The sequence below is a fragment of the Falco cherrug genome, chromosome 1 (assembly GCF_023634085.1).
Source record: "Falco cherrug isolate bFalChe1 chromosome 1, bFalChe1.pri, whole genome shotgun sequence".
In the NCBI taxonomy this organism is placed as follows: Eukaryota; Metazoa; Chordata; class Aves; order Falconiformes; family Falconidae; genus Falco; species Falco cherrug.
Window position 1 is genome coordinate 93,363,008 of NC_073697.1, and position 24,153 is coordinate 93,387,160.

Sequence of the window (24,153 nt, forward strand, 5' to 3'; positions counted from 1 at the left end):
TTTCAGGATGAGTGCTGTATTTTTTTCTGAATAGAGTGGTCTTAGACATGTGTTCATTTCTGTCCTTGCGCAGTAAATGCATCTCTTTAAGGGGATGGACTGGGGATGAACTAGTTTATGATTCAGCAGTATATTGCAGTCACTACTGACTGCTTGCGCTGTTCTTACTGGCAGTCATGGCTTTATTAGTTAACTTGTGGAGTAGGAGGTGCATTTAGTAGAAGAAAGTTCCAGTCAAGCATAAGCCAGTGCACTCCGATTCTTGCCTTCAGTGAGGGTGGATTAGCCAGTGTACTTTTTCCACACTTACACAAGTTTTCTGTGTTGAATCCAATGGGCCAGGATTGCTCTGCTTCTCTGTGTTGTGACCCAGAAATGAAGTGGCTCATTCTTTAGCATGGAGAGACATGGAATTTCTTTAATGTGGTCCAGTTTATTTGAGCATCTGGAGTTAAAAATTGCCTATGTGCAAATTTCCTGAGAAACCAGCTTGAATCTTGTAATTCTGAAATGCATTTATGCACCACAGTGTTCACGGTGCTTTTTGTATGTGCGAAGGAGGAGTACACTGAAATGGGAATTAACAAAATGGCAGTTCGCTGAGATGAACTCAGGTTGCTTATACTGCTTATTGGTATGTATCCTCTGGGAAGTAACTGCTCTGTATCACTTACTTTCAACCCTTTGCACCACTTTTCTCACAGGCTGTGTGGTAGTTACCCCCAGGAAATCATAGTTCCTGCTTGGATCACGGATAAAGAGCTAGAGAGTGTGGCAAGCTTTCGGTCCTGGAAGCGTATCCCTGCTGTTGTGTACAGGTGAGGCTCTTACAGGTGGAACATTTTCACCAGGCTGTGAATGCGGTGTTCTAGCAAATAAAAGCTTAAGTAAGTTGTAACTGGGAATCTTGGCTTGTAATGAAAGATGCTCAGGCTCTTCTGGGCACCAGATGCCCCCTCGCTGAGCCTGACAGACTTTAGCACAGGTGTTAAAGACATTGTAAAATAATATTTTAATAATTTATTCAAGGTAAAGAGAGGTCTGGCTTGTATCTTGCTGTATTTTTTGCTTGTTTAACATGATGTGGATGGATGCTGCCTGAAGGCCCAGGACCTGCTAGGGCAGAGTTGGAGAACCAGGCTGGGAGGATGCAACGACATCAAGCACAGTCCCCTCTGTGCTGCCTGGTGGAGGAGTAATCAAGCTGATCAACCCTGGGACTCTGTCTGGGGTGAGGTCCTGCTCTTCCACTCCAGAAGGATCCCAGAAGGAGTGTAGAGAACAGGACCTCAGAACAAAACACAAACCACCCTAAGCGTTTAGATATCAAACAAGGATGGCAAGGGGGCCCTTGTAGGAGAAAATGTTCAGACCTACATTTAACTGACAGCAAAGCATGACCTGTTCGGCCTGATGGCCTGGTTTCTTTGTCTCTACATTTGCTACCTATATGTGTATTGGTTTATACCTATTGAAAACTCCCAGAATGCGTGAGGCAGCATCACATACTGGCCCTTGTCAAGCCATAAATGAGGTAAGGCAGACCTACTACACATTCACTCTTCAGCGGGAGTAATGGTTTTAATTCCAAACACATATTGTAGGACCACCCAGGATTTGCATCTCCTACAAAGGATTCCTAGGGCAGTCACCTCAGTTAAGATTGATTTTCTTTTTTTTTTTAATATGAAAACTAATAAATGTAAGATGAAGACATAACACAGGTGAAGAAATGGTAAGTGGTATCTCTGGCTAGGTACTCCTTTGGGTTTTTTTCTCATTCTCATCTGGCTAATAATCAGACTGCAGTATAAACAAGGACAAATACCAAAGTTATTTACAGGAGATAAAACCTCAAATCAAAAAGGAATGTATGTGTTGGCTGTATCTACATATTTCAGGTAGTTTTAATCAGACAGTCTCTTCCTCAGATTGAGTCCAGAAGTTCTTCACAACAAAATTGCTTTTCTGAGATACTGGGTTTTGGCACCTTCTTTAGTAAGAAATATATTTAAGCTTCTGTCTTTTCCAGATATTCTGGAATCTGTCACTTAATACCTTGGCCACTTTCCTGGTGTAGTTATCCTCCCATAAATGTTTTAAATCTCTTTAAAAAATCAGATGACAAAGAGATTTAAAAGATGGTGAATACTGATAATTCCATTAAGTCTGCCTAGCCACCCATTCCTTCTAAACAGGAAGGAAAAGCTGTTCTCAGAGCAGCAAGCTAAATTTAGAGCACAGTAAAGTTACAAATTCACACAGCCTGGGTTGGAGGAGCAAGTGTGCAAGAGTTAAGAGTAGGCCACAAAACATTATTTACCTAGCTTAAGAGTTCTTGTTCTATGAAAGCAGAACAAACAAATGAGCTTGTGGCAGCAGACCATTATCTTTAAATCCTTCTATCTTTTCTTCTTTTTCTTCTGAATAATGAAGGGGTTAGTGTAGTCTCTTTCTTCGTAGTTAAGGAATTGCTCCATCCTGTTCAGCTTGGGGGGCGGGGAGGAATGCTTTCCAGCATATACTAATCTTTTTAAGACTTAAGGTGTTTTATTATGGTAGTACATAGAAGTATGTATGTTTTATATATATGTGTATGAAAGAGCATGGTGTATTTATATATGGTTTTGTGTTCAACTTTGAACACTGCATTTCAGGCCACTTTGTGCCTTTTATGCAGTCACCACAGAACTGGGGGACGCCTCACTGCAAGCACACTTAACACGGGGAAGCATCCCTCCTTCTGTCAGCACTATACAGGAGAAGGAAATCCCTTCCTTTGCATTCTTGGGTATAGCCTGTGTTCTGCAGGATTTATGGGAAAGTGATTTAAATGTTCAAAAGACCTCATAGACTGAAATTCTTTAATCCCTGGCATTCCATTTTCTGCAGTTCTGATGACACTATGTATGTTAAATCACCACATAGTTTTTCATTTGTAATCTTAAAATCAGTGGGAGAAAATTTTTTCTCTTTTTTTTGTTCGGGTTTTTTTCCTTATCTTGACATATATCAATAGATTTTTCAAGACAACCAGTTCATCATTCTGTGCTGTAATAGAACTCACATCAGCTAGTGGTTGATGATCCGTATGATTGGAAAACCATGTATAGTTTTCTCTGTATATATGTTGCCATAAAAATATCTTTTTTCTTACTTTTGGAGGAGTAAAGGGACAAAAGTTCATTCCGCATTTTTTCGGTTGAAGATGATTTTGGGACTATTAGTTTTATTATTGATCACATTTTTAAAATCTGCTTTTTTTGTTTTACCTCAAGGGGAGGAAGAAATAATGATTTTTTTAAAACTTGTCCAATAACTTGTCTCAGATACTGAACACTGGGACAGGGCAAGACCAGAGACACAGACACTTGGCAACAAAAACCTCATTGTCTGCTCTTGTGAAGCATTCAAGAGCTATGACAGTATGCACAGGCTGAAAAGTGGAGCGGGCTGAATTCAGAAGCAAGCTTCAGAAATACTCAGTTGAGATTGGACTGTCAGGAGCATTGCTTCTATTCTGTGATCAGATTTCTAGAAAAATCTCAAACCCAGCTGCTGCAAGCTTTCTGTGCTTCCAGTTTTTTTACAATCTAGGCACATATTTATGTAGATAAATCTGCCCTGTAACATGGCTTTTGTAGCTTACATACCCTGGTCCCAGAAAGTCAGTGTTAGGGAGAATAATTTTTGGATTTTGTGGAAAGGTGATAGAGAGGACTTCATACATTGTGCAGTGTCCTAAACGTGTGAGAACCTACTTGGATATTAGCTGTGTTGAAGGTGTCTTTTTGTCTTGCTGACTACTGAAGGTGATTACCCATGCCAGGAGCATTTTTGCCAGCACGGGGAGCAAAGGGAAACAGAAAATTGCTATGTACCATACATGCTGAATGATATTTATGAACTGCAGCAACTGGTTTTTTTAGTTGCAAGCACTAGTAGTTAAGTAATGCTTTGGGAGGAGCTATTCAAACCTCCGTTAGTCCTCCCTGTCTTTGTAATTGCAAGGACCTCGTGGATTTATTGTTACTCAAAAGGCTGCTTTAACACAAGGAAGATTAAGCATGTGCAGAGGTGTACCATACATCCTACAGTTATACAATGTTTTATAGTTATGTAATGGTGATTTAGTTTCTGTAGGGAGGCTGCATGTTGCTTTGTCTCTGGAGGGTTAGGAAGTTTGCAGTGGAGGGTTCGCTTTAATTTTTTTTTAATCTTTTTGGTTACTGAGATCTGAGTGACAGCATCTTATCCCCAGCTCTGTCTCTAGGGACCTCGAAATCACACTTAAACTATTTGCTATTTTTTGTTCCCATGGCCAGTCCAGTTGGAATGAGTGTGATTCCTCAGGCCTCCAACATTACCGTAAATAGAATTGTTTGCCGATTTCTGCTGGTACATCTGAAAATTGCATATTTGTGCAGGCTTAGGAGTGTTAGGGCTTCACAGCTATCAATGAACTCAACTTTTGGCCTAATGATTCTTTATTATTTGTGGTATAAATGGGAGGTAAGAACATGGAGATGAAAATATGACTGTTTATGAACCTGTGAAAATGATTCTGCAGGCGGGTGGTAATGAAGTCTGGGAGAACATATGGAAAAATAAATGAGCTTATCTGAGTGTTCAAAATAGGTTTCTTACATGTATAATGATGTTTTATTTTCTTTTGTTGTTTGTGCAAGCGTAGCAGGGAACTAGGTGGCCTTTCAATGATTGGCATTTTTTTCTGAACTAATTTTATATTCGTAGAGCTGTTTCTGGAAGGCTATTCATTTCAGCAGAAATAAATTTTCCTTTGCATGCAGTTGGCTGGCACCTGGTTAAAGTGCCATGGCATTCAGATTACTTTTCCTTTGGTTTAGTTAATGCAGCGTGTCAGTTGCTTCCTCTCAGTGGAGGAATTTTATATGAAACAATTACAAAAGGGCTACGAAAGATACTTAAAATACCATATCATGGCCTATTTTATAATTTTAAAATTTTTGTAAGAAGGAGCCTTAACCTGATAGAAGTGCTGCTTTTGAATGAGTAGCACGAGGCAGCTGCTGCCGCCTGCTGCTGTGCCCTGCAGTGACACTGCCGAGGGGTGCTGCTCAGCACCTGGTGGGGCTTGACAGCTCTGACAAGTTACAAACCAGCTTGTCACACCTCCGTAAACATTTATTAGAGTGGTGAGAGGAGAAAAAAGTTAAGATTTGTAGGTTTGGATGGGCTTTCTTCCTGTTGGGGATTGTCCCAATTCAGATGTCTAAATTTGCTTAAAGATTTGGCTCAGCCTCACCATTCTGTGCCATTGCTAGAGTAGAGGGAGTTAAACAACCCTTGGTTGACATAAAGATGAGATAGCCGGTTTGTCTGCAGGAAGACTCTAAAATCCTTTGCTGCATCGTAACATATAGGAACGATAGTTGGCATGTGCCTGCTTTATAAATACAAGGTTCCAGTGGGACTCCTGGGCAAGAACAGCACTGGCTTTGCTTAAAGGGATGTATGTGTATCTGCAGGCCATTTACATAGGGGAGAACTTTGTGGACAAGTGGTAGGATATTTCAGACAGGACATGAGGCAGGGAGTAAACAATTCTAGGCGCCACATTCCTCAGCATCATTGACTTGCCGTGTGACCTGAGACAAGTTGTGTCTTTTGCTTTGGCCACTCCACCAGCAGCTCTTCATACCAACAGTTGGGTGGCTTTTTGTGCCATGGCTGAGGTCCTCTGGGTTCGGGATACTGCTGGTGAAGGTCAAGGAGAACGTTGTTAATGCTAGGTGTAAACACTTCAGTGAGTGGGGAATGATGTTTCTGTTGGCAGCAGTGGGATATGCCAGCATAGCTGCAGTAAGTGAAATTACAGGGATAACATGTTTCAGTAATTTTTTTTTAATTAAAAAAAAAAACAACCAGAATGTAGGGGAAGAGTTTTTAAATCTTTTTCAGAGTGTCTTCAGTGGTTTGGATAAGTTTTAATTATTTCAGATCTGTTCTTTATATGTAGTAGAAGAAGCTAGGTCCAATTTAAGGAAATAACTAGTAACTCTTCAGCCATTTAAAAAAATGTTTATTTGGGCTTGGCTTTTTTTTGGAGTTTTGTTTTTTTTAATGTTACTCCCCAGAAGGAGATAGCTATGTTCAAGTTACCTCCCTGACATTTTTTTATTGGTAGACTCATCTCTGTACTCCAGTGGCCAGTGCTCTGAAGTTTTATCAGTATGCTTGCAAATTTATATAATATTTTAGAATACAAATATTCTGTTAATAAACAATATTTCGATGCCGCTTAGGTGTCAGTAGGTACTTGCTTGTGGACTTTGTTATTTACCAGCCTGGCATCACACTGGTGCTTACATGTAAGAGCTGCTGTCGCTCTTCATCAGCTCCTTGGTCCTTTTCTGCTAGGTGCGATGTGCATTTGAGAGGCAGCAGACTAAACACGACCCAAAGATGTCAGGAAGGGAGATAGAGAAGGCCCACACGTAGAGGAGAAGCCACTGAAAAGGGGATGGCAGAGCTACTCCTTTCCAACAGACACAAATACCAAACTGCAGATGTTTAACATCCTGAGATGCGAAAGGCTTTTTTCCTTTTAGCTAGTGAAACTAACTAAAATGCGATGGCTTCTAGGTATGGTTCTGCAGCGTGTGTGCTGTTCCAAAATGTTCCCCAGCTTTCACTGGCCAACAGGCAACAATATTGAGCAAGAAAATGCTTTGTTTTCTCTTACTGACCTTTGCTTTGACTTTTACCTCTGTGTCTGTGTGGTCACAGTCAGCGTTTTGAAGGGAAGCACGTGGAATGCATTGCCAGTGAATCACAGGTTGAGGATAATTGCTGAACGATAGAGAGGTACCTGGCAGGAATTAAACTACTGGAGTGCATCATTTAATTTTTTCATGCCCTTTGTATTTTTCATCCTGATTTTTCAAGTTATGCACTGCTGTGCTTTTTATTCATTTCTTTTTCAGGCACCAGAGCAACGGAGCAGTTATTTCCCGCTGTGGACAGCCCGAGGTCAGTTGGTGGGGCTGGAGGAATGCAGATGATGAACACCTTGTCCAGTCTGTAGCCAAAGCCTGTGCCTCAGATTCAAGGTCCAACAGTAACAAATTAATGAACGGAAATTGTTCCAGAGATTTCCCCAATGGAGGGGACCTCTCTGATGTGGAATTTGGTAAGTTTGTCACTGTTATTTTTCTGTAAAGGGCATAGCTTTATATAAAAACCTAATCTCTTCTAGGTACTGTAACAGATTCAATCCTTCGTATTTAATCAGACATTCTCCAGTTTCTGCATATGCACTGTGGGACTTGAGTGCATCGTTGTTGTAAACAGTTTCAGAAGTTTCCTTTTATTTGCTCATCGGTTTCATATCCTCTTCCCCAGATTCCTCAATCTCTAATGCTTCAGGAGCAGAGAGTTTGGCCATACAGCCTCAGAAGCTTTTGATCTTAGACGCACGTTCTTATGCAGCAGCTGTGGCAAACAGAGCCAAAGGTGGAGGCTGTGAGTGCCCAGGTAAGCACTGTATCTTCTCAGTCTTATTTGAACAAATCCTTTTGATTAACTTAATATATAATTACACTGATACACTCCTGTGTACTGCATATTTAACAGACTGCGTGGAGGCAAGTACTATTCATCTGTATGAAAGTTCTGGATCATTGCAGCTATCGCTCAGCCCTTCAAAAGGACAGGTTTAGCTAATTAAGTCTGTTTCTCAGAGCATAAAACCAGCTGGTAACAGTGTTCAGTAAATGCTGAACTGTGTGGAATATGCTGATTAGCTTTCCCCTGCTGAGTCAAATATGTAAACTAGAACGAGACAAAGGTGTCCAGTGTGCTAATGTCTAAAAAAATACTGAACAAACTTGTAAAAATCCACTAACTGTAGAGGATAATAATAGTCTAGAATAGTTGTGCAGAGTACAACTTTTCAGCAGTTTTTCTAAAGCTGAAACATTTTTCAGCATTTATATGATGACCCAAAGCAACTGAAATCCTGATTAATCTTGCATTTGTAATTACCACTTTCTGTGTTCTTTGGCACTTGTAAATTGTTGGTATTATAAACAAGATATTATTTTATGGTCACTATTGGATATGAATGCAGCCTGTTAAAATTCCATGGGTGGAGAGTCTAGAAAAATATACCAGATAGAAGAACTATAGGTAAGATAATGAAAGCTATTTTGACCATATAGTCTTGTTTCAGTCTTTGCTGCAATAGGCTGCACTTTGATATGTAGCCACCAGTAAGAAGAGATTAATTTTACATTTGAAACCTCAAAACTACTACTCATCAGGGAGTAGAACATCAAAACAGAAAAGCAGAGTATATAGGAAGTTCAATTTTCTTCCTATATATTGGTTCTTGAATTCTTTGTAGAAAATTTCCAAACAGCTTGTCGCCTTCAATAAGTTTGACCTGCATTAAATGCTTCCTTTTTACTGATAGGTTTTCTCCAGGTATTGCCAAGTTTGTTTCATTCTCTCTGTATAAAAATATCTCATTTATGTTGTGATTTATTTTGTATATTACATATATTTAGTAAAAAGACCTCAAAAAATGCCTAAATTGTCTGATGCTGTCAGTCACTTCTGACTGGCGTTACATAGTCCGTCACTAGCAGAATGTTCTGGTTTGGGCCAGAATTTGCTGGGCTTATAACAGTTAAGAAATCAAATTATATAAAACATGCTCTTTTAAGAGACTACTGCATTTTCTTGTGTGAGCACTCAGTATCCTATATTCTGAATTCTGATTTATTTTTTTTTTTCTTGTGTAGAAAAGGTCATTTTAGCTATCATGTCAGCATTTTTGTACAGACAGAAGCATCAGGAAAGAGGAAAACTGAATCTGGGAAAGACAGTTGAATTAATATTTTTCTGCATCTTCTTAGATGCCTCCCTCTGACTAGCAGACCCTGTCCGTACAGATACAGGCCCCCTCAGTAGAGCAGAGTTGCTTGAGTACATCCCATAGCAATATCTGAAGGCAGGCTCAGTAATTCTGTTTTCCTGAGCTTTGAATGTTTCTCACACGTGTGGTGCTTATTCCTCGTAACAGAAAAACTCAAAATAAAGCAGTGAATGAAGTAACCTTTCAGCCTTTTTGAATGGTTAGAGAATAGAATATATAACTTATATAAAAAGATACATCAAATTTAAGAACATCCATAAATTATCATTTAAATATTTTTAAGATTCACAGTCGTGTAGGATGTTTCTTGCTCATTAAAAACATTCTTTACCTTGGAGCACAGCAATATCACTGTTCCCATAGGTTTGTACTCTGCTTTTTGTAATGTGAAGTGAAACATTGAAAATAAATACACAAACACTTTGCTAACTCTTTCCTGTTTTGCTATGCTGTGTTGTAATGTCTGGAATACCTACCAAACTCCCAAGTACTAGTTTCTTCTTACAGAATATTCGTAAACAAATTATTTAATCTGTCCACAGCAACAGTGCTTTGTTTTTTTGAAAAAGCTTCTTTTAGAATTTAAACTTGGTGTAGTTTTGAGTTTCTTCCCTTTTTTTTCTTGATGTTTCCTTGCAGAATATTATCCAAACTGTGAAGTAGTGTTCATGGGGATGGCAAACATCCATTCTATCCGGAAGAGCTTTCAGTCGCTACGTTTGCTCTGCACGCAAATGCCAGATCCAGGAAAGTAAGTGGATGTTTGGTGGTTTTTGCCTTTGTTTACATGTTTCTGCAACTGCATTCTTTTGCTGCTGATTTGTAAACTGAAATTCAGTGTGTTTTCCCTTGGTAACTTTCCTGTGTAATAATGCTAAGCTATATTTTTTCATTTCCATGGAATTTGAGCTAAAGTTGGTCATTGTTTATTATCATTGAAGTGAACCTAGAAAATGAAATCTGAGATTATAATGTAGCCTTGAGTTTCGGTACTAGATGCTACTACTTTCTGGTGGGCTTCAAAGCCAGCACTTAAGCTTTCTTGTTATTGCCACTTCTGTAACCTTTACAGCTTGGCCCTCCTTCAGAAAATTCTAGTGGTGTTCCATGTACTTCACACGCTCATAGCATCGTTTCAGGAGACATGTTTCATTGCCCTCCAATGCTATGGGATAACTAGCCTCTAGTGGCCCGTCATCTCAGGGGCTTCTGAGGCTGAGTCTTCAGTGAGACGCTGTAGTTGTGCCAGTCCTGTTTCCCCTACCACTTCCCTGTTTTGAATTTGCTGCTAAGTGTCTTTCATGGTTTTGAAGTAGATCCAGAATGGCCACCCTTACTAAACTGGATATGTAGGTCTTCAGAGGGCAGAGATTCTTAAGATACCTACAGCACACCTTGTAAAGCCTGGGAATAGTTGAGATTCAGGAGATTTCAAAGGCACCTCAAGTTCTGTGTTTCATTGAAGCACAGAGCTGTCAGAAGCATATGGCAGAGTCCCAAGATACGCCAGCGGTGGTGGGACTGCTGAGTATTCTGGATCCTCAGCTCAGAGGGCAGGAGACAGTAGAGGCTGCTGCAAGCAATGATTACCCAGTAGTGCTTGCATTGTCCGTTGCTGGTGATGTGTTATGCTCTTGTCTGGGAAAATGTTATTTAAGCTTTTTGCAAGTCTTATGCGTCAAAACGCATGCCAGAGACTGGCTGTTCCTTAGATGGACAGCATGGCTTTGTTTCTTACAAATCTGAGGAAGTATTAGCAAGGCATAAGAGACACATACTGAGGAATGGCATTCACAGCTTACTAAAATAGGAGCTTTGACTTGGTAAATTCAAAGAGCCAAACCTGAAAGCATTTTAAAAGAGCAAAAACTGTCTTCCCTTGTTTTCTTCTAGTTGGTTATCAGCTCTGGAAAGTACCAAATGGCTGCAGCACTTATCTGTGCTTCTGAAATCTGCACTACTCGTAGTTCATGCCGTGGACAGAGACCAGCGACCAGTCTTGGTGCATTGCTCAGATGGCTGGGACCGAACCCCCCAGATAGTGGCGCTGGCCAAACTGCTGCTGGATCCGTATTACAGGACCACAGAGGTTAGTGCGTGAGGTAGTTAGCAAGTTTGGGTCCTTTTCTGAGGAAGTCTGCCTATAAGTTATTTCAGTTTTTTTTCCACTAGAAAAGGCACCAAAGCTACCAGGAGTTTACCAACAGTAGTCTGCAGATACAGTTACATATAGGTGTAAATATGGGCTGTAACTCAAGAGCAGATTATATTTTCCTCCTTTGCTGTAACTGCAGTCATGGTGTATGCTTCCCATATTTAACTTAGGAATATGTAGTAGAGTGCTACATGTTGCAGTTTCCATTACACCATTGCAGTTTCGCAGCCAACTTTTGATACAAAGCCTTTCTATTTTCTAGATTTCCCAACTGCATATTTTTCCAGTTTCAGATTTTCGTTGTCCTCTGTCACTTAGTTATATTTCTCTTGGGTTTTCAGCCTGAATTTCCGCCCCCCCCATGACTTTTCAGCATTGTGATATGTGATGGCTGGATTCTTTCTGCCAGCCCCACATGCAAGATGCCTTTGTTGTCTAGAACAGAAGCATATGTCTGAACACAGTGCTGTAAACTGCTGCTTAAAGCCTCAGACACATGAGGAGAGGACCAGAAGTTTAAGCTGTAGCAATGCCTTTTGGATGAAATTGTGGAAACTTTTCAGATCCTTTTTCATGAGTTCTAGAAGTTGGCATCCATCAGGTCAAAACATACTGCGCTGTCCTTGGCACTGGACTGCTTCCTGGTCCCTCCTGAAAGTGCAGTCATTCCTGTTCAAAGTGCAGAGTTCTCCGGCACACACCCTTTGCCTTCCTTCTTGTCACTGCTGAAATGTTTAGGAAAATGAGTCTTCAGCATTTGACGTTTCAAGCTTTTCAGCTCTCAGCTGTTATTTTTGCTCTAGTTACAGCCATTGACTTAAGTATGTTCTACAATTTCTCCTTCCACTAAGAATCAAAACTTTCCTAACCTGTGATGACTTTTTGGTCCTGTAAGATGAGGTGTTGCATTCAGGTGCTCTGTGCTAGTCACTGTTTTGAAATGTTCTTTGCCCTTTTGTTTGCATGAGAAATCACGCAAGTCAACCTTTAATCAGCCTTGTTACTGGGCTATGCTTGGTGTACACACAGGCAAGCACTCTCTCAGAGCATGGATGTCCTGTTGTGGATTAATTGCTTTCTTTTATGGCAGACATATCCGTCCATAATTTTCAAAGGAGGGCTTTACGATTCCCTCTCCAGTCCAAATGCTGGGTTACCATGATCCGGGCGGTTTTGATTGAGATGAAATTCCTACTTGCCCCTGCCTGGCCAAGATAGGTCTCATATCGGCATCTTGCTTGCAAGTTGCTGAGGACCTAACCTGCCTAATTCCCTTTCCTGTTCCATGTAGGTTGGAAATTTATGTGTCCGAATTTCATTGTGCAGCATTTTAGAACACAGAGGCATTTGGTAAAGCAGTAAAGATGAGTAATGACGCCAGCACTGAAGGGAAATAGGAATGAGTGAGGAGACGGTAATAAAGTGGTTCCCATGAGTCTCAAACCACCTTAGAAAACTGGACCAAAACTAAAATAGGAACTTTTCATTTGTACTTTCATTTCTGCAGGGTTTCCAGGTGCTAGTGGAGACGGAGTGGCTGGATTTTGGCCACAAGTTTGCAGATCGCTGTGGCCATGGTGAGAATTCGGATGACCTAAATGAGCGCTGCCCAGTGTTTTTACAGTGGCTGGACTGCGTCCATCAGCTCCAGAGGCAGTTCCCTTGCTCTTTCGAGTTTAACGAAGCATTCCTTGTGAGTTGTGGCTTGAGAGATTGCTGTTTTATAGACTACTTCTAAACCAGTACCGAGTACTAACATACTATAGAGCCTCAAGGGGGTTCTGATTTTCCCATCTGTCTCTGATATGCTGCAGCCTGATAAAGGTAACAGGAAAACTGCCCAGATACAGTAGACAAAAGTACTTGTATACTTTATGGGACCTGAGGTCTGTGCACTTGTAAAACAGAAGCAGGACCTTAAGGACTTCTTTTAGACTTTAAAGAAATAAATAAATGATTCAGACTTAATAGTCTCACCTAAGAGGTGCTGAAGTAACTCCAGTATAATGCATCCACACAGCATGAGAAAAAACGTAGTTACGGGCAGTATAAACTTCCCCTACTTTGATCTTGTTTTGACATGGAAGACTCCTCCTAAAAACAACCTGCCCCTTATAGCTTTCCATGCATTTTTTCTGTTTCTTTGCTGAAAATATGTAGGATATATGAGCCGTGTTTATTTTCATTTGAAGAGGACAGCTGTCCTATTAGAAATTTGTGTAGGATGCTCAAAATCAGTTCTCAAGGCCAGAAGGCAGGTCTCTGGGAAAGTGGCAGTCACTGGCTGCAGGACTAGTAATCTGCAGAATAAAAGCTTTTATGAAGTTTCTGATCCACTAAGAGATTTAAAGCACGTTCTTCTGATTGTGGTTGACTTGAATTAACACTTGCCAGCTCAGCCATGTAACTGATTAAATGTATGGTCCTAGCTTAGCTCAGTTGTGAAATGAGATACATAAAGTTATAACTGGCTTCACAGCACGCTGCTAACCTACCAGAGCCGTGTCTGAACGTACCTTTAGTATTCTGGCCTTTTTAGAGTAAATCCCCTAGTTTATTAGAGTATTGAAGTACTTTTTATTTATTCACTTGAACATCTGAATAATCCCGTGGAAGTGAGTTACATGCTTTAAGTTCATACTAAACTATTTTGTTAGACTGGGACCAAAGCATGGAGTGAATAATGATCAGAGTTTCTGTGCTGCATTAATGTTTTGGAACAGAGGAATCGTGATTTTCCTCTTTGCCTGTCCTACAGGGCTGTGAGTTTGAGTCAGCAAGACTTTTGTGCTTGATTATGAACAAATATTTTGTCTTTATATTACAGGTTTTTCCTGAATTTTTTTAGTTATGATTTTAAAAGATTCCGTTATGCTTGAATTCTTGTGCAGTTAGTTTGTAAGGAGGTATGCAAAAAATGCCAGGTGGATTTGTATATCAGCCTTTAGGAAGAGGGTGTATTGCCCTGTGAAGGAAAGATTTATTGCTTCTTAAGCCTGAATGTTGGGTCTCACATTAAGCTGATGTCTTCTGTCATATGACGATATTTGTATCGGTCTCTGCAGGTGAAATTGGTGCAGCACACCTACTCTTGCCTCTTTGGTACATTCCTGTGCAACAATGCGAAAGAGAGAGGAGAAAAACACACTCAGGAACGGACCTGTTCTGTCTGGTCTTTGCTGCGGGCAGCAAACAAAGCCTTCAAAAACCTGCTCTACTCCTCCCAGTCAGAATCTGTATGTATCCTGCGTTCCCCACCACATGGGGCGAGTCCCTTTAGGGGCTCCCAGGTACAATGTTCTCCAAAGTGTGTCTTTAGAAAATACCCAGGCTTGTAATGGTGGGACATCGTAACGGCTTAGCTGTCATCATGAATACAGTCCAGGCATTTCCAGAAAAGTGTTCTCAGCTCACCTCATCAATGTTTACCTTTGAACACTCTGATGTTTTATGCCTTGCATTAAGTTTGCTGGTATTTGAGGAATGTCAAATGCAACCTCAGAAATTCCTCTATGCTGGAAATGCATTTTCTGTAACTAAATATTTTGCTTTATTTTTTGTAACAGAAAACATTTCAGTGTTTGACAAATAGACTTTTCTAGAGAACTAAGCTATGTCAGTGGAGTGTCATAAAACTGCATACAAACCTAGACACTGTGTCTATATTAATCTTAAATCTAAACAGAACTCAAGTTATGTAGCATATCTTTATTTCTCTTAATACTTTTCACGTTTTCAGTTTGACTCTTCCATAATAATAGCTCACTGAAGCTTCTGGGAAGGGACTTACAGTTACTTTTTTGTGTATTTGATAACAGGTCATGTGAGGCATTGAGGGATGCAGATGGTGGGCATGTGAGCAGTCAGTTATCAGATGTCACCATGATTAGGGCAGCAATGGCTTTTATAAATATTTAAACCCCTTTTTGTTTATAAAAGTACTAGATATCATAAATCGAACTGTAAAGGTTCTGCAGTGTTTTTGCAATTGATAGATGTGGCTCTTAATTGTTCCTTAGAGTAAAACCAAAACCTGGCTTAGTAGGGAAGAGTTTATGTCTATAGTTGATATAAAAAAGATTAATTGTATATTCACATCAGCCTTCTGTGGCTGTCTGTCTCCCCTGGACACCGGACGTGCAGTCTGTGTGCAGGTCCCATTTGTCACTGCGACAGGCAACGTCAGAGAGAGCCCTTCAAGACTTTGCAACCTGACATTGTCATCATGAGTGGATGTGATAGCTGAAGGCATGAGGCACTGCAGATAAATACAGCTTGGGAGGACTTCTAAAGCTATGGATGCATCTAGGTTTTCACTGAAAATACCAGCAGGTTTGCCCAGGAACAGCATAGAGAGCACTCTTAAAGCGGGCTGTGTGGACAGGTAGTGGCTCTGTCCTTGGGCTGCCCTCACATGCTATATCCTGCAGTATAGATGCAGTCTCAGTGCCTTGGCCTCTGTTCTCAGTAAATACTACGCTATACTGTACTAAGCTAATGAGGATAATTTGTCTGTAGTTTGGCAATTTCCTGTCTTGTATTCTTATTTTTGTGGTTTTACTTCAGTCTTTAAAAGGTGCCTCTCTGATGTAGCCACATCTGTTATAAGACCGTAGCTGTTTTAAGAGCAGCATCTGCCAAACCAAGCCACCCCACAGCCCTCCCCCGGCTCAGTGGCAGGGAAACCTGACTGTTTGTCTGCCACTGCCTGCTTTTCCACAGGGAATTTGCCTGGGAAAAGAGTAGAATTGATAATGACCCAAGTTTTTTTTAAACTGAAACAGAAAAGATATTCCAGAGTCAAGGAATCCCTTTTTAAGAGCAGGCTGCTTCTTCAGAAAAGTATTTCTGCATGTACTTAATTTTTAACATAAAAGTGCTTCCATTAAAGATAGGGTTAGCTTTGATGAACTGGAGCCTGCAGAAGGAGGTTCTTAGTTCTGCTGTCATATGGCATGGTGTATCACAAAGTACGAGGAAATCTCTGTGCTAACAATGGGCCACTGAATTCTTCAGCAGTTTAAATTGCGCAGAAGCATTATTAAGGTGTAGATTCACTCGGAGCGCGTTGCAGTAATTCATTCGTAAGAAGCTGAAAGCCGGCATTGTTATGCCCCTGTCTCTGAAAGAGAAGTTAATTATATATCCTAGTGTAGCTGATTAAAAATGCCATAGCTGCTCACTGGCCTTCAGGGTTATCTAGAGATCTAGCAAAGCCTCCCGGCTGCAGACCGGAATAGTAAACTACCAGAGTCAGATCTGCACACTTCTCTGCATTCTGGGAGCAAGCAGTTTACCACTTCTGAACGTTGTGTGCTCTCCCCTCTCAGGTGCTGTATCCAGTGTGCCATGTGCGTAATTTAATGCTCTGGAGTGCTGTTTACCTGCCGTGCTCTTCCCCCTCAACACCCGCTGACGACACCTGTGCCCCATACCCTGTTCCAGGCTCTAGCCCTGAAGATCAGCCTCTGGGCAGGTGAGCCTAGAGCCCAGAAATCCCGTCCTGTAAAGTAAGATCAACAGAGAATATTGTGGGATATAAAGAGGAGAATACTTGTGGTGGGAGGGAAGTATTTTTCACAGGCTTGTTTGTGGGACCGTTTGACTGACCTACCCGAAAGCAGTCTGTCATTCTTTCAGTTTTGAAAGGTGTTATGTTTCAGAGGTGATAGCATAACAGAAGATTATCAAATAGAATTAAGCTCTGGGTATTGCATAGCCTTGCAGGATTCCTTATACCCTTGTGGAATATAAGGTTTCATTTGATTGTCTTGAATTTGAGTGCTTTTTCTGTGTTGCATAACTATTTCTTTGCTTTTTTTGTACGATGATTCTGAGCAGATGTTAATTAGGAGGTGTGACCAGACTGTAAGCATTTGTGCTTTGTGGTAAAGGGATTATTCTGGGAATGTCTGAAGTCTGATGGAACATATTTTCCTGATGGCAAACAAAGAAAGTACTGAAGCAGCTCTGCACTACAGATGGTCAAAATGTGCTCCTAGATAATACTTCACAGAAGTCCATTAGTTAGCAGATTGTTACTGTCCTAATTGTGGGGGGAGTTTTTAAACTGTAGCGGCTAAATGCTTTTTGAAAATCCCCAACTTTGGATTCTGATTATTTGTGCCTTTGTAGGTTACCAAAGACAAGATCGTTTGACAATCTGACAACAGCCTGTGATAGCAGTGTGCCTACAACCAATCGACGGAGTAGTGACCCCAGCCTCAATGAAAAGTGGCAAGAGCACCGTCGGTCTCTGGAGCTGAGCAGCCTCGGTAACCCTGGGGACGATCCGTTTGACGGAGACAGCCTGAGTAAGCAAGGCAGGGCTCCGGTTGGAGCAGAACTCTCTGTTGCAGCTGGTGTGGCAGAGGGACAGATGGAGAACATTTTGCAAGAGGCCACTAAAGACGATGTTGGTCTGGAGGAGCACTTAAAGGGTAGCCTAGAGACAGTAGGTAAAGGGGATGAGGTTGCCCTGGGTAAGGAGAAGAGAACTGAAAGTCTACATGGGTATGTCAGTGACCTCTCTGAAAAGGCTGAGGCGGATAAAGGTATTGTAATGAACAATCCAGCATCCAATCCACATCCAGTTTCACAAGGTGCTTCTGAGCTTAAAGGACAACAGGACGAGCGTACTGATCTCGGTAACACCATCCAGAAGTTACCTCAGGTGAAAGGACTACAGACTGTTCCTTTGGAGGGCTTTGTAAATAGAGATGCTCACAAGAATACGGAGGAAGAAGGTGTTAGCAAACTCGAAGGAGAAGCAGAGAGCCTGTACAACACAGCACAGGCCAGCCTTGCGTTACCTCTTACAATCACTCACGAGGCAAGAACATCCAACATTGAAAGTTCGACGGAAACCTTAACAGAGAATGAAGCAAAGCAAGAGCTCGTTCCTAAGGGCCCTTGCCACAGACCTTACCTGATCAACAACAGTGCTGATGAACTTTCTCGAACTATTGAAAATAGGCCAGAGGGGGAGAGCATGCTAGAACTTCAAAAACTGGGAACAAAAGTACATAGGACTTCTGGTAGCAGCAACACACACATCCCGATGCCTTCCCCTTGTGCCTTGCCTTTAGCCGAACTTAAAGACGAGATTGTGTGTAACGGAGAGCTGGAGCCTGAGAACAAGATGACAGAGAAGCCTGCAGGGTTTGGTATCACCCAGAAATACCATGCGACAAACGGACACTGTGTGAATGGAGAGGACGGTCACATCAAAGCCTCTCTGAGCCGGCAGGTCTCCACCGCAAGCTGTAGTTCTGCACAGTTTCACTTGAGGAGCTTGCACCAGAAATGGATGTTTAGTCATCTTGGTAAGCAGCAGGCAGCCAGCAGCCCAGACCAGCCTGCCAGAAGCCACCTGGATGACGATGGGATGCCTGTCTACACTGATGTTATCCAGCAGCGCCTGCGCCAGATAGAAACTGGCCATCAGCAAGAAGTGGAGACCTTGAAGAAGCAAGTGCAAGAGTTGAAGAGCCGGTTGGAGAGCCAGTTCCTGAATAGCTCCTTACGCCTCAATGGTGATTACGGCGACGAAGTGGTAAGTGAAATGGTAATTGGGCCACTGCTGGCAACAGTGGGCTGGTTAGTCGTGTTCTGGATCTCACCATATTGTCAACTCTTGGTTCATTGGTGAGGCAGTGATTATTTTTTTGGCCTTGCAGGCTTTTATGGAACTCTTAAGGTCATTCTGAAGAGGGAAAACAACTGATTGAGTACATGGCAAATGGCAGTTAACGTTGACTAATTTTCACTGTATCCCGGTTTGACTATACATGTACCAAAGTTTTATTTCAAGATGGGTGTTTCGCAGCATACTCACACATACCTGCACATATTTAAACATCTTGTTTTAAAAAAAAAAAAAGGGCAATTTTGTATACGAAAACAAGAGTAAAACAGGCAAAGATACTTTTCTGAGAATATGAATGGGTCATTTATTGGGACAGTAGCATAGGACTGATCACTTGGTGCTTTGTATGCCTAGGGTAAGATGCAGCAGTGGCTGCTCTGTTAGTGCAAAACCATGAAGCTCAAGCCATGCCCTTTTCAGATGGCTGGCCTACTCAAGGCTCATTAACTGGAATAAATTAAGAGGTTTTGTGATAGCCTTATGTCAATGAGGGTTTTTTCTCAACAAATGAAGAAATTTAGGGGAGCTTTTAAACTCTTTGCACTTTTACTTGGAAGTGTTTAAGGTCATTAGAGACTTGAGTCTAAGGCGTGATTCAAATACAGTACGCTAATTTCTGCTGCAGTGAAATTATCTATGTAGTTGCGGTTGCAAAAGAAATTTTAAAATCGGGAATGAAATACATGTCATTCCAAGTTCAAGATCTCAATAGCTAGCAGATTTTCTATGTGACTCTGTATGTCTTGGGTGGATTTGTAAGTTGCTTCTCCCCTACCTGTTTTTTTACCTAATTTCTCCTCCTCTTTTGTCTAATAATTAATAATAAAAAGTCAAAAGATACGCAGTCTGGCCTTATACTGTTGCTTGAATGTAGCACTAATTTGGAGAACGAGCAGGAGCCCAGTTCTGTAGAGACCTTTGAGCAGGATTGCTGCAAAACTGGGGTTTTCAATGGCCCAGTATTATTAGCGAAGTACAATAAATGATGAGGGGAGAGCTATGTGGGGAAGCAGGCAGGCACAGGAGGAGAAAAGCAACATGAAAAGGAAGGTGAGGAGACTTAGAATCTCTGAAACAGAGTTTGCATCATCCTGTGGGTTTGAATGCTGGGCAGAGCATTCCTGAGGTTGACATAACACTCATCAAAATTTTCCTTTTCCTACGTGCACATAACGTGTTTTATATGCCTGCGAAATTGAAAAAAAAAATGTACAGGAGGTTTTCAACTTTGGCTTGTTTAATGTTGGTTAGAAGTGGCAGAGGTGCTGGATAGTCCCAGGTACATTTGTTGTGAAAAATACTCAGAGCCTTCTTGGCTATTCACATTGGAGATGACAGCACGAAGTGCCCCTTTTGGGCATCCATTTCAGCTCAGTGTCATTTCAATTGGGTCACGGGCAAAACCTTGGGATTCCTTGGAGCAATTTGGTGCGTTGGCTTGATTGATTATACTCCCATTCTTTTAAGGGCCTTCACAAACTGCAGTGCAGGGCTGGATGCGAGAGCGTGCTGGCCTCTAGAAAATTCACCATTTTCAAGAATCTGTTCTCTACCTTCTGTTTGTGCCTCAGCTTGGGAGTAACAGGTTTTCTTGCAGAGCTCCAGAGATGCCCATTCCTCGGGCACAAAAAGACATTAACCCAAGATTTCTTGTTATTTTTAATGTATTTAAAAGGCTGGCTGAGTTTTAAATCTGTTAAAATACAACCCTACCTGGATAGACTATATTAAGGAAGTATTATTCCCCAAAAAACTATATATGGAATATATATGGCTCAGATTCTGAGTTTCCCCATGTGTGATTTGGCTTGTATTTTCCAGAATTTTTGCCAACAAAAGGATGTATGTGTTACTAGTAGTAGTTTTGAAAATGAAACAATCTTGGAAAGGAAATGTGACTGTGAAATTGGAGCCGCAGGTAGTAGCTTTTTTTGTTTGATCACCCAAAGTGTTGCCAGAACTTTGTGCTAACACAGCAGAAAACAGATTTTTAAATCCATTCTACCTCAGATCATCCTATCATCAGAGGGTCAAAAACTGACCTGTTGGGGTTTTTTTGCATGGGTTTTTTTTTGTTGTTGGTTTTTTTTTTTTGCAGTTCACCACTGCACAAACTGCTTCAACATGTGGCATTTATAGTCCCATTCAAAGAGGTGTTCTTGCCTTTGCTGCCATGTGTGCAGTGTAGGTAGGTGACCAGCTAAGACGTTCGCCCTTCCAGTGCAAACATAGCCTGCTCTTTCTTAGCAGGAGGTACCCTTTCCACTCCTCCCCACGACTATCCAGTTTTTATTTGTATGGAGGTAGGAATATGGGAAGGTTCTGTTCAGCTGTGTTTGTTTGCCAACAGACTTCTATACCCGACTCGGAAAGCAATCTGGATCAGAACTGCTTGTCTCGCTGCAGCACAGAGATTTTCTCTGAAGCCAGCTGGGAACAGGTGGATAAACAGGACACAGAGGTACAGACTAAATCCCTGTAAATCGCTCATTCTTCTGGTAGGATGGGATATTCATAATTGAAATTATCTGACAGCCTTTGGTCATGTGCCACTTCTTGTGAACTCTTTTCCTTGCATTTCACTTGCGTCTCATACTTTAAATATCAGTACCTGTGCCTATGAGCCCTCTGCTTGTCTGTGTATGAACTCCTTGAGGAGCTGTGGAAGGGGTGGTTAGCTAAAGGAGCCTTAGGTGGACACATGCTTGGTGAATATTCTCGGCGTGGATAGTTCTAAAGCACAGAAAAAAAACCCAGGGAATTGGACTTGATGACGCAGGTTGAGGGGAATTTAGTTTGTGTTCTCAGAGGGGAGGTTTCTGTCGTCTTGTCTTCAATAGTTGTGAACACTGCATTTGTGCTCTTAAAATAGAACAAGCACTTCCCTCGTGGTGCTTTGCTTTGGATTTGTGAGTGCAAATGAGGTGGGTTTGTTTCTAATTGCCCTCTCCTTGACAAATTTAGCTTTTATTTCTCCCAGGTGACACGATGGCTTCCAGACCACCTCGCTGCACACTGCTATGGCTGCGACAGTACGTTCTGGCTGGCCAGTAGGAAGCACCACTGCAGGTAACCTGGGCATCGACAGAGGAGGGGAGGGAGGAGGGCACGCTCATGGCTTGAATTGTTCCCTCTCCTGTTAAACCAGGAAAGAGTTTTCTTCTGACGCAGTTCCTTTCTCAAGGATGGATGTCAGACTAAGTGTTTTAGAGTAGGACTGCACACGCTTCCGAAGGAACAGAGCGCTTTGGAAGAACAGAACAGTTTCTCCTGTTCGGTTCCAGTTCATGCAGAGTATATATTTAAAAAGCCCAATTTGGTATCTGCTCAACCCCAGTCTAAACAGATCCTGCCCTGTTTCCTCAGAGTGGATTTGGAGGCAGCTGGCTGTTTAGCTTTTTAAGAGGGTGTAAATAATAAAAAATACTGGTTTCTCATCTTAGCATTCGGTAATCCAAAACTGCAAATACATGAATAGCATCTTCTTCCCATTACTGGTTGTAAATCTGCTGCTTTCCTTCTCTAACCATTCTCATGTTTTCATTGAATTGCTCTTGGAAAAGAACCTAAAAGGACACCTATATAAAATAAAAGTTTTCTGGATTATTCTTTGCTGAACTATTGCCAGCAGAGGCTACAGCAGATAATGCAGGCAGCAGGGGCTTAATGAAGAACAGGTGGCAGAGGCCTTTTGGTTAGATCATACCCGAGTTAAAGGCAGAAAATCTCATATTTCTAAGTTCTATTTCAAGTAAACTCCTATTCCTAATTTCTGGACATGAGAAAACTATTACAAGAACTGTCATTTAAATGGCAGTTATCACATTTTGATGCTTCATTGCTTTTTGAAGTTGTAGACAATTATAAACGTCTATTCTTGGTTTGTGTCCATTTTATGTTTTGCGCCATTTAGCGTCTTGTAAAGATAAACAGGCCCGGGGAAGAATGAAGTTGAATGGCTTTGATTATTTTTTTTTCATGTGCGCTGTGTTTGTGCATGTGTTAAGGCTCCAGATGAAAAATATAAAGCATACAGTTGTACACATCTGAAGGGTTTTCTAAGAATTAAAGTGGTGTTTTCCTTTGTCCTCCCAGTGGTGCCTGTTGTGAAGTGTGCCTGTCCAGCCCTGCCTCTCTAGGCTGACTGACATTTGGCATCTGCAAATGTTTATCCTAGACTTGGGCTCTGGAAAAGTCCTAGCACATGAGTACCTGCAGGACACCCCCAACACTGTGAGGAGTTAAAATTGACTCAGGGTTTCAAGTCTGGTTGCAAATTTCTCTTTAGTGTCTTTGTTTCTTTAGCTTTCAGATGTCTAACCTGGGTTGACCAGGCCATCCACGTGAGCTTCGGTTTATGGTAGAGACCGATAGGGAATGGCAACCAGCAAGAACATCAAGTATTTTTGTAGTATATATTTTCAAAAAACGCCACTGGTCACTGGCAGTCTGCTCAAGATCTTACCTGAGAATGAAAATGAGTCGAAACCCATACGGTGTAAAGCCTTGAGCAGGATCAAAATATCCAGCTTCCTTCATTGCCACTATTTTCTTCTTTTGCTTGTTCCCCTCTGAGCTCTTTTTCCCCTCCTTGCAGGGACATTGAACGTGTTGATCAAATCTGGTGAGCATTTACAACAGCCTCTGTCTGTTGTCTGTCTGCGTTTTCTTGGTAACTTCTCCAAACTAACTCGGTCTGTTCCCCCTCTTTGTTTTTCACTTGCCTAGAAATCACTAGAGAGTTGTGGGTGGCTAGCACAATCTGCTGGGTGTTTCGATCCGTATAAACAGGCCTGTCTTCTCACAGAAAAGCATTTAGGACTTGGCTTTTGGTAGCTTAAACTGGGGTGTGGATCACACTAACACTCACCATCAGTAGATCGTGTGTTTGAGTAACAGAGAATGCATCACTTCTAACTACGAAAAGACTGTCCTTCCAAGTTTAGCTATTATGCGTTTATTTTTGATTCTTTGCCTTATTTTTGGGAGAGCTCCACATGCTATCAAACAATTCTAATATTGCTATGCAGTGTGTTGACAAAAAAACTGCCACTTACTTTAGAAGGACTGAAAATACCGCTGGCAGTAGCAGGTAATGCAAAGCTGATAGAGGGTTAGTATCACATAAAAATGAATAAATGACTGTGACTTAGAAGAGGAGTTGTTGGTAGCATGATTTTAAGTCCTCCTTCCTCAAATGAGCAAAATCATCTTTTGTTAACATCTCTTTTTAATCTTTCAAGCAAAGCAGAGGACCACCAGGATAGAAAGAATGAGTTGTTCAGAGCTTTCCAAAGCTTGAGGGAAAAGAGTTACAGAACACTATTATCTATCACAGAAGGAAAAAACAAAAAAACCCAAGCATATGCTAGGAAGCTGGTGAGCTACAACAGGCAGATATTTGTTTTAATCCCTCTGGTTCTTTTT

At 41.4% G+C, this 24,153-nt stretch overlaps 1 protein-coding gene across 14 annotated transcripts in view; it reads left to right on the forward strand.

Annotated features, from left to right (window-relative positions):
* MTMR3 (myotubularin related protein 3) overlaps window positions 1–24,153 on the forward strand; it is an 82,877-nt gene that overhangs the window by 54,536 nt on the left and 4,188 nt on the right. For 11 of the 14 annotated variants that reach the window (XM_055707624.1, XM_055707615.1, XM_055707645.1 and 8 more), the window contains 12 exons: window positions 705–818; window positions 6,969–7,174; window positions 7,387–7,518; window positions 9,563–9,674; window positions 10,817–11,012; window positions 12,586–12,771; window positions 14,144–14,314; window positions 16,409–16,554; window positions 17,214–18,633; window positions 21,077–21,187; window positions 21,707–21,795; window positions 23,324–23,350. In XM_055707624.1, coding sequence (XP_055563599.1) covers window positions 705–818; window positions 6,969–7,174; window positions 7,387–7,518; window positions 9,563–9,674; window positions 10,817–11,012; window positions 12,586–12,771; window positions 14,144–14,314; window positions 16,409–16,554; window positions 17,214–18,633; window positions 21,077–21,187; window positions 21,707–21,795; window positions 23,324–23,350 — 2,910 coding nt within the window. The remainder of the gene's footprint in view (window positions 1–704; window positions 819–6,968; window positions 7,175–7,386; window positions 7,519–9,562; window positions 9,675–10,816; window positions 11,013–12,585; window positions 12,772–14,143; window positions 14,315–16,408; window positions 16,555–17,213; window positions 18,634–21,076; window positions 21,188–21,706; window positions 21,796–23,323; window positions 23,351–24,153) is intronic. The other 3 variants (XM_055707594.1, XM_055707609.1, XM_055707667.1) reach the window with 3 other exon arrangements.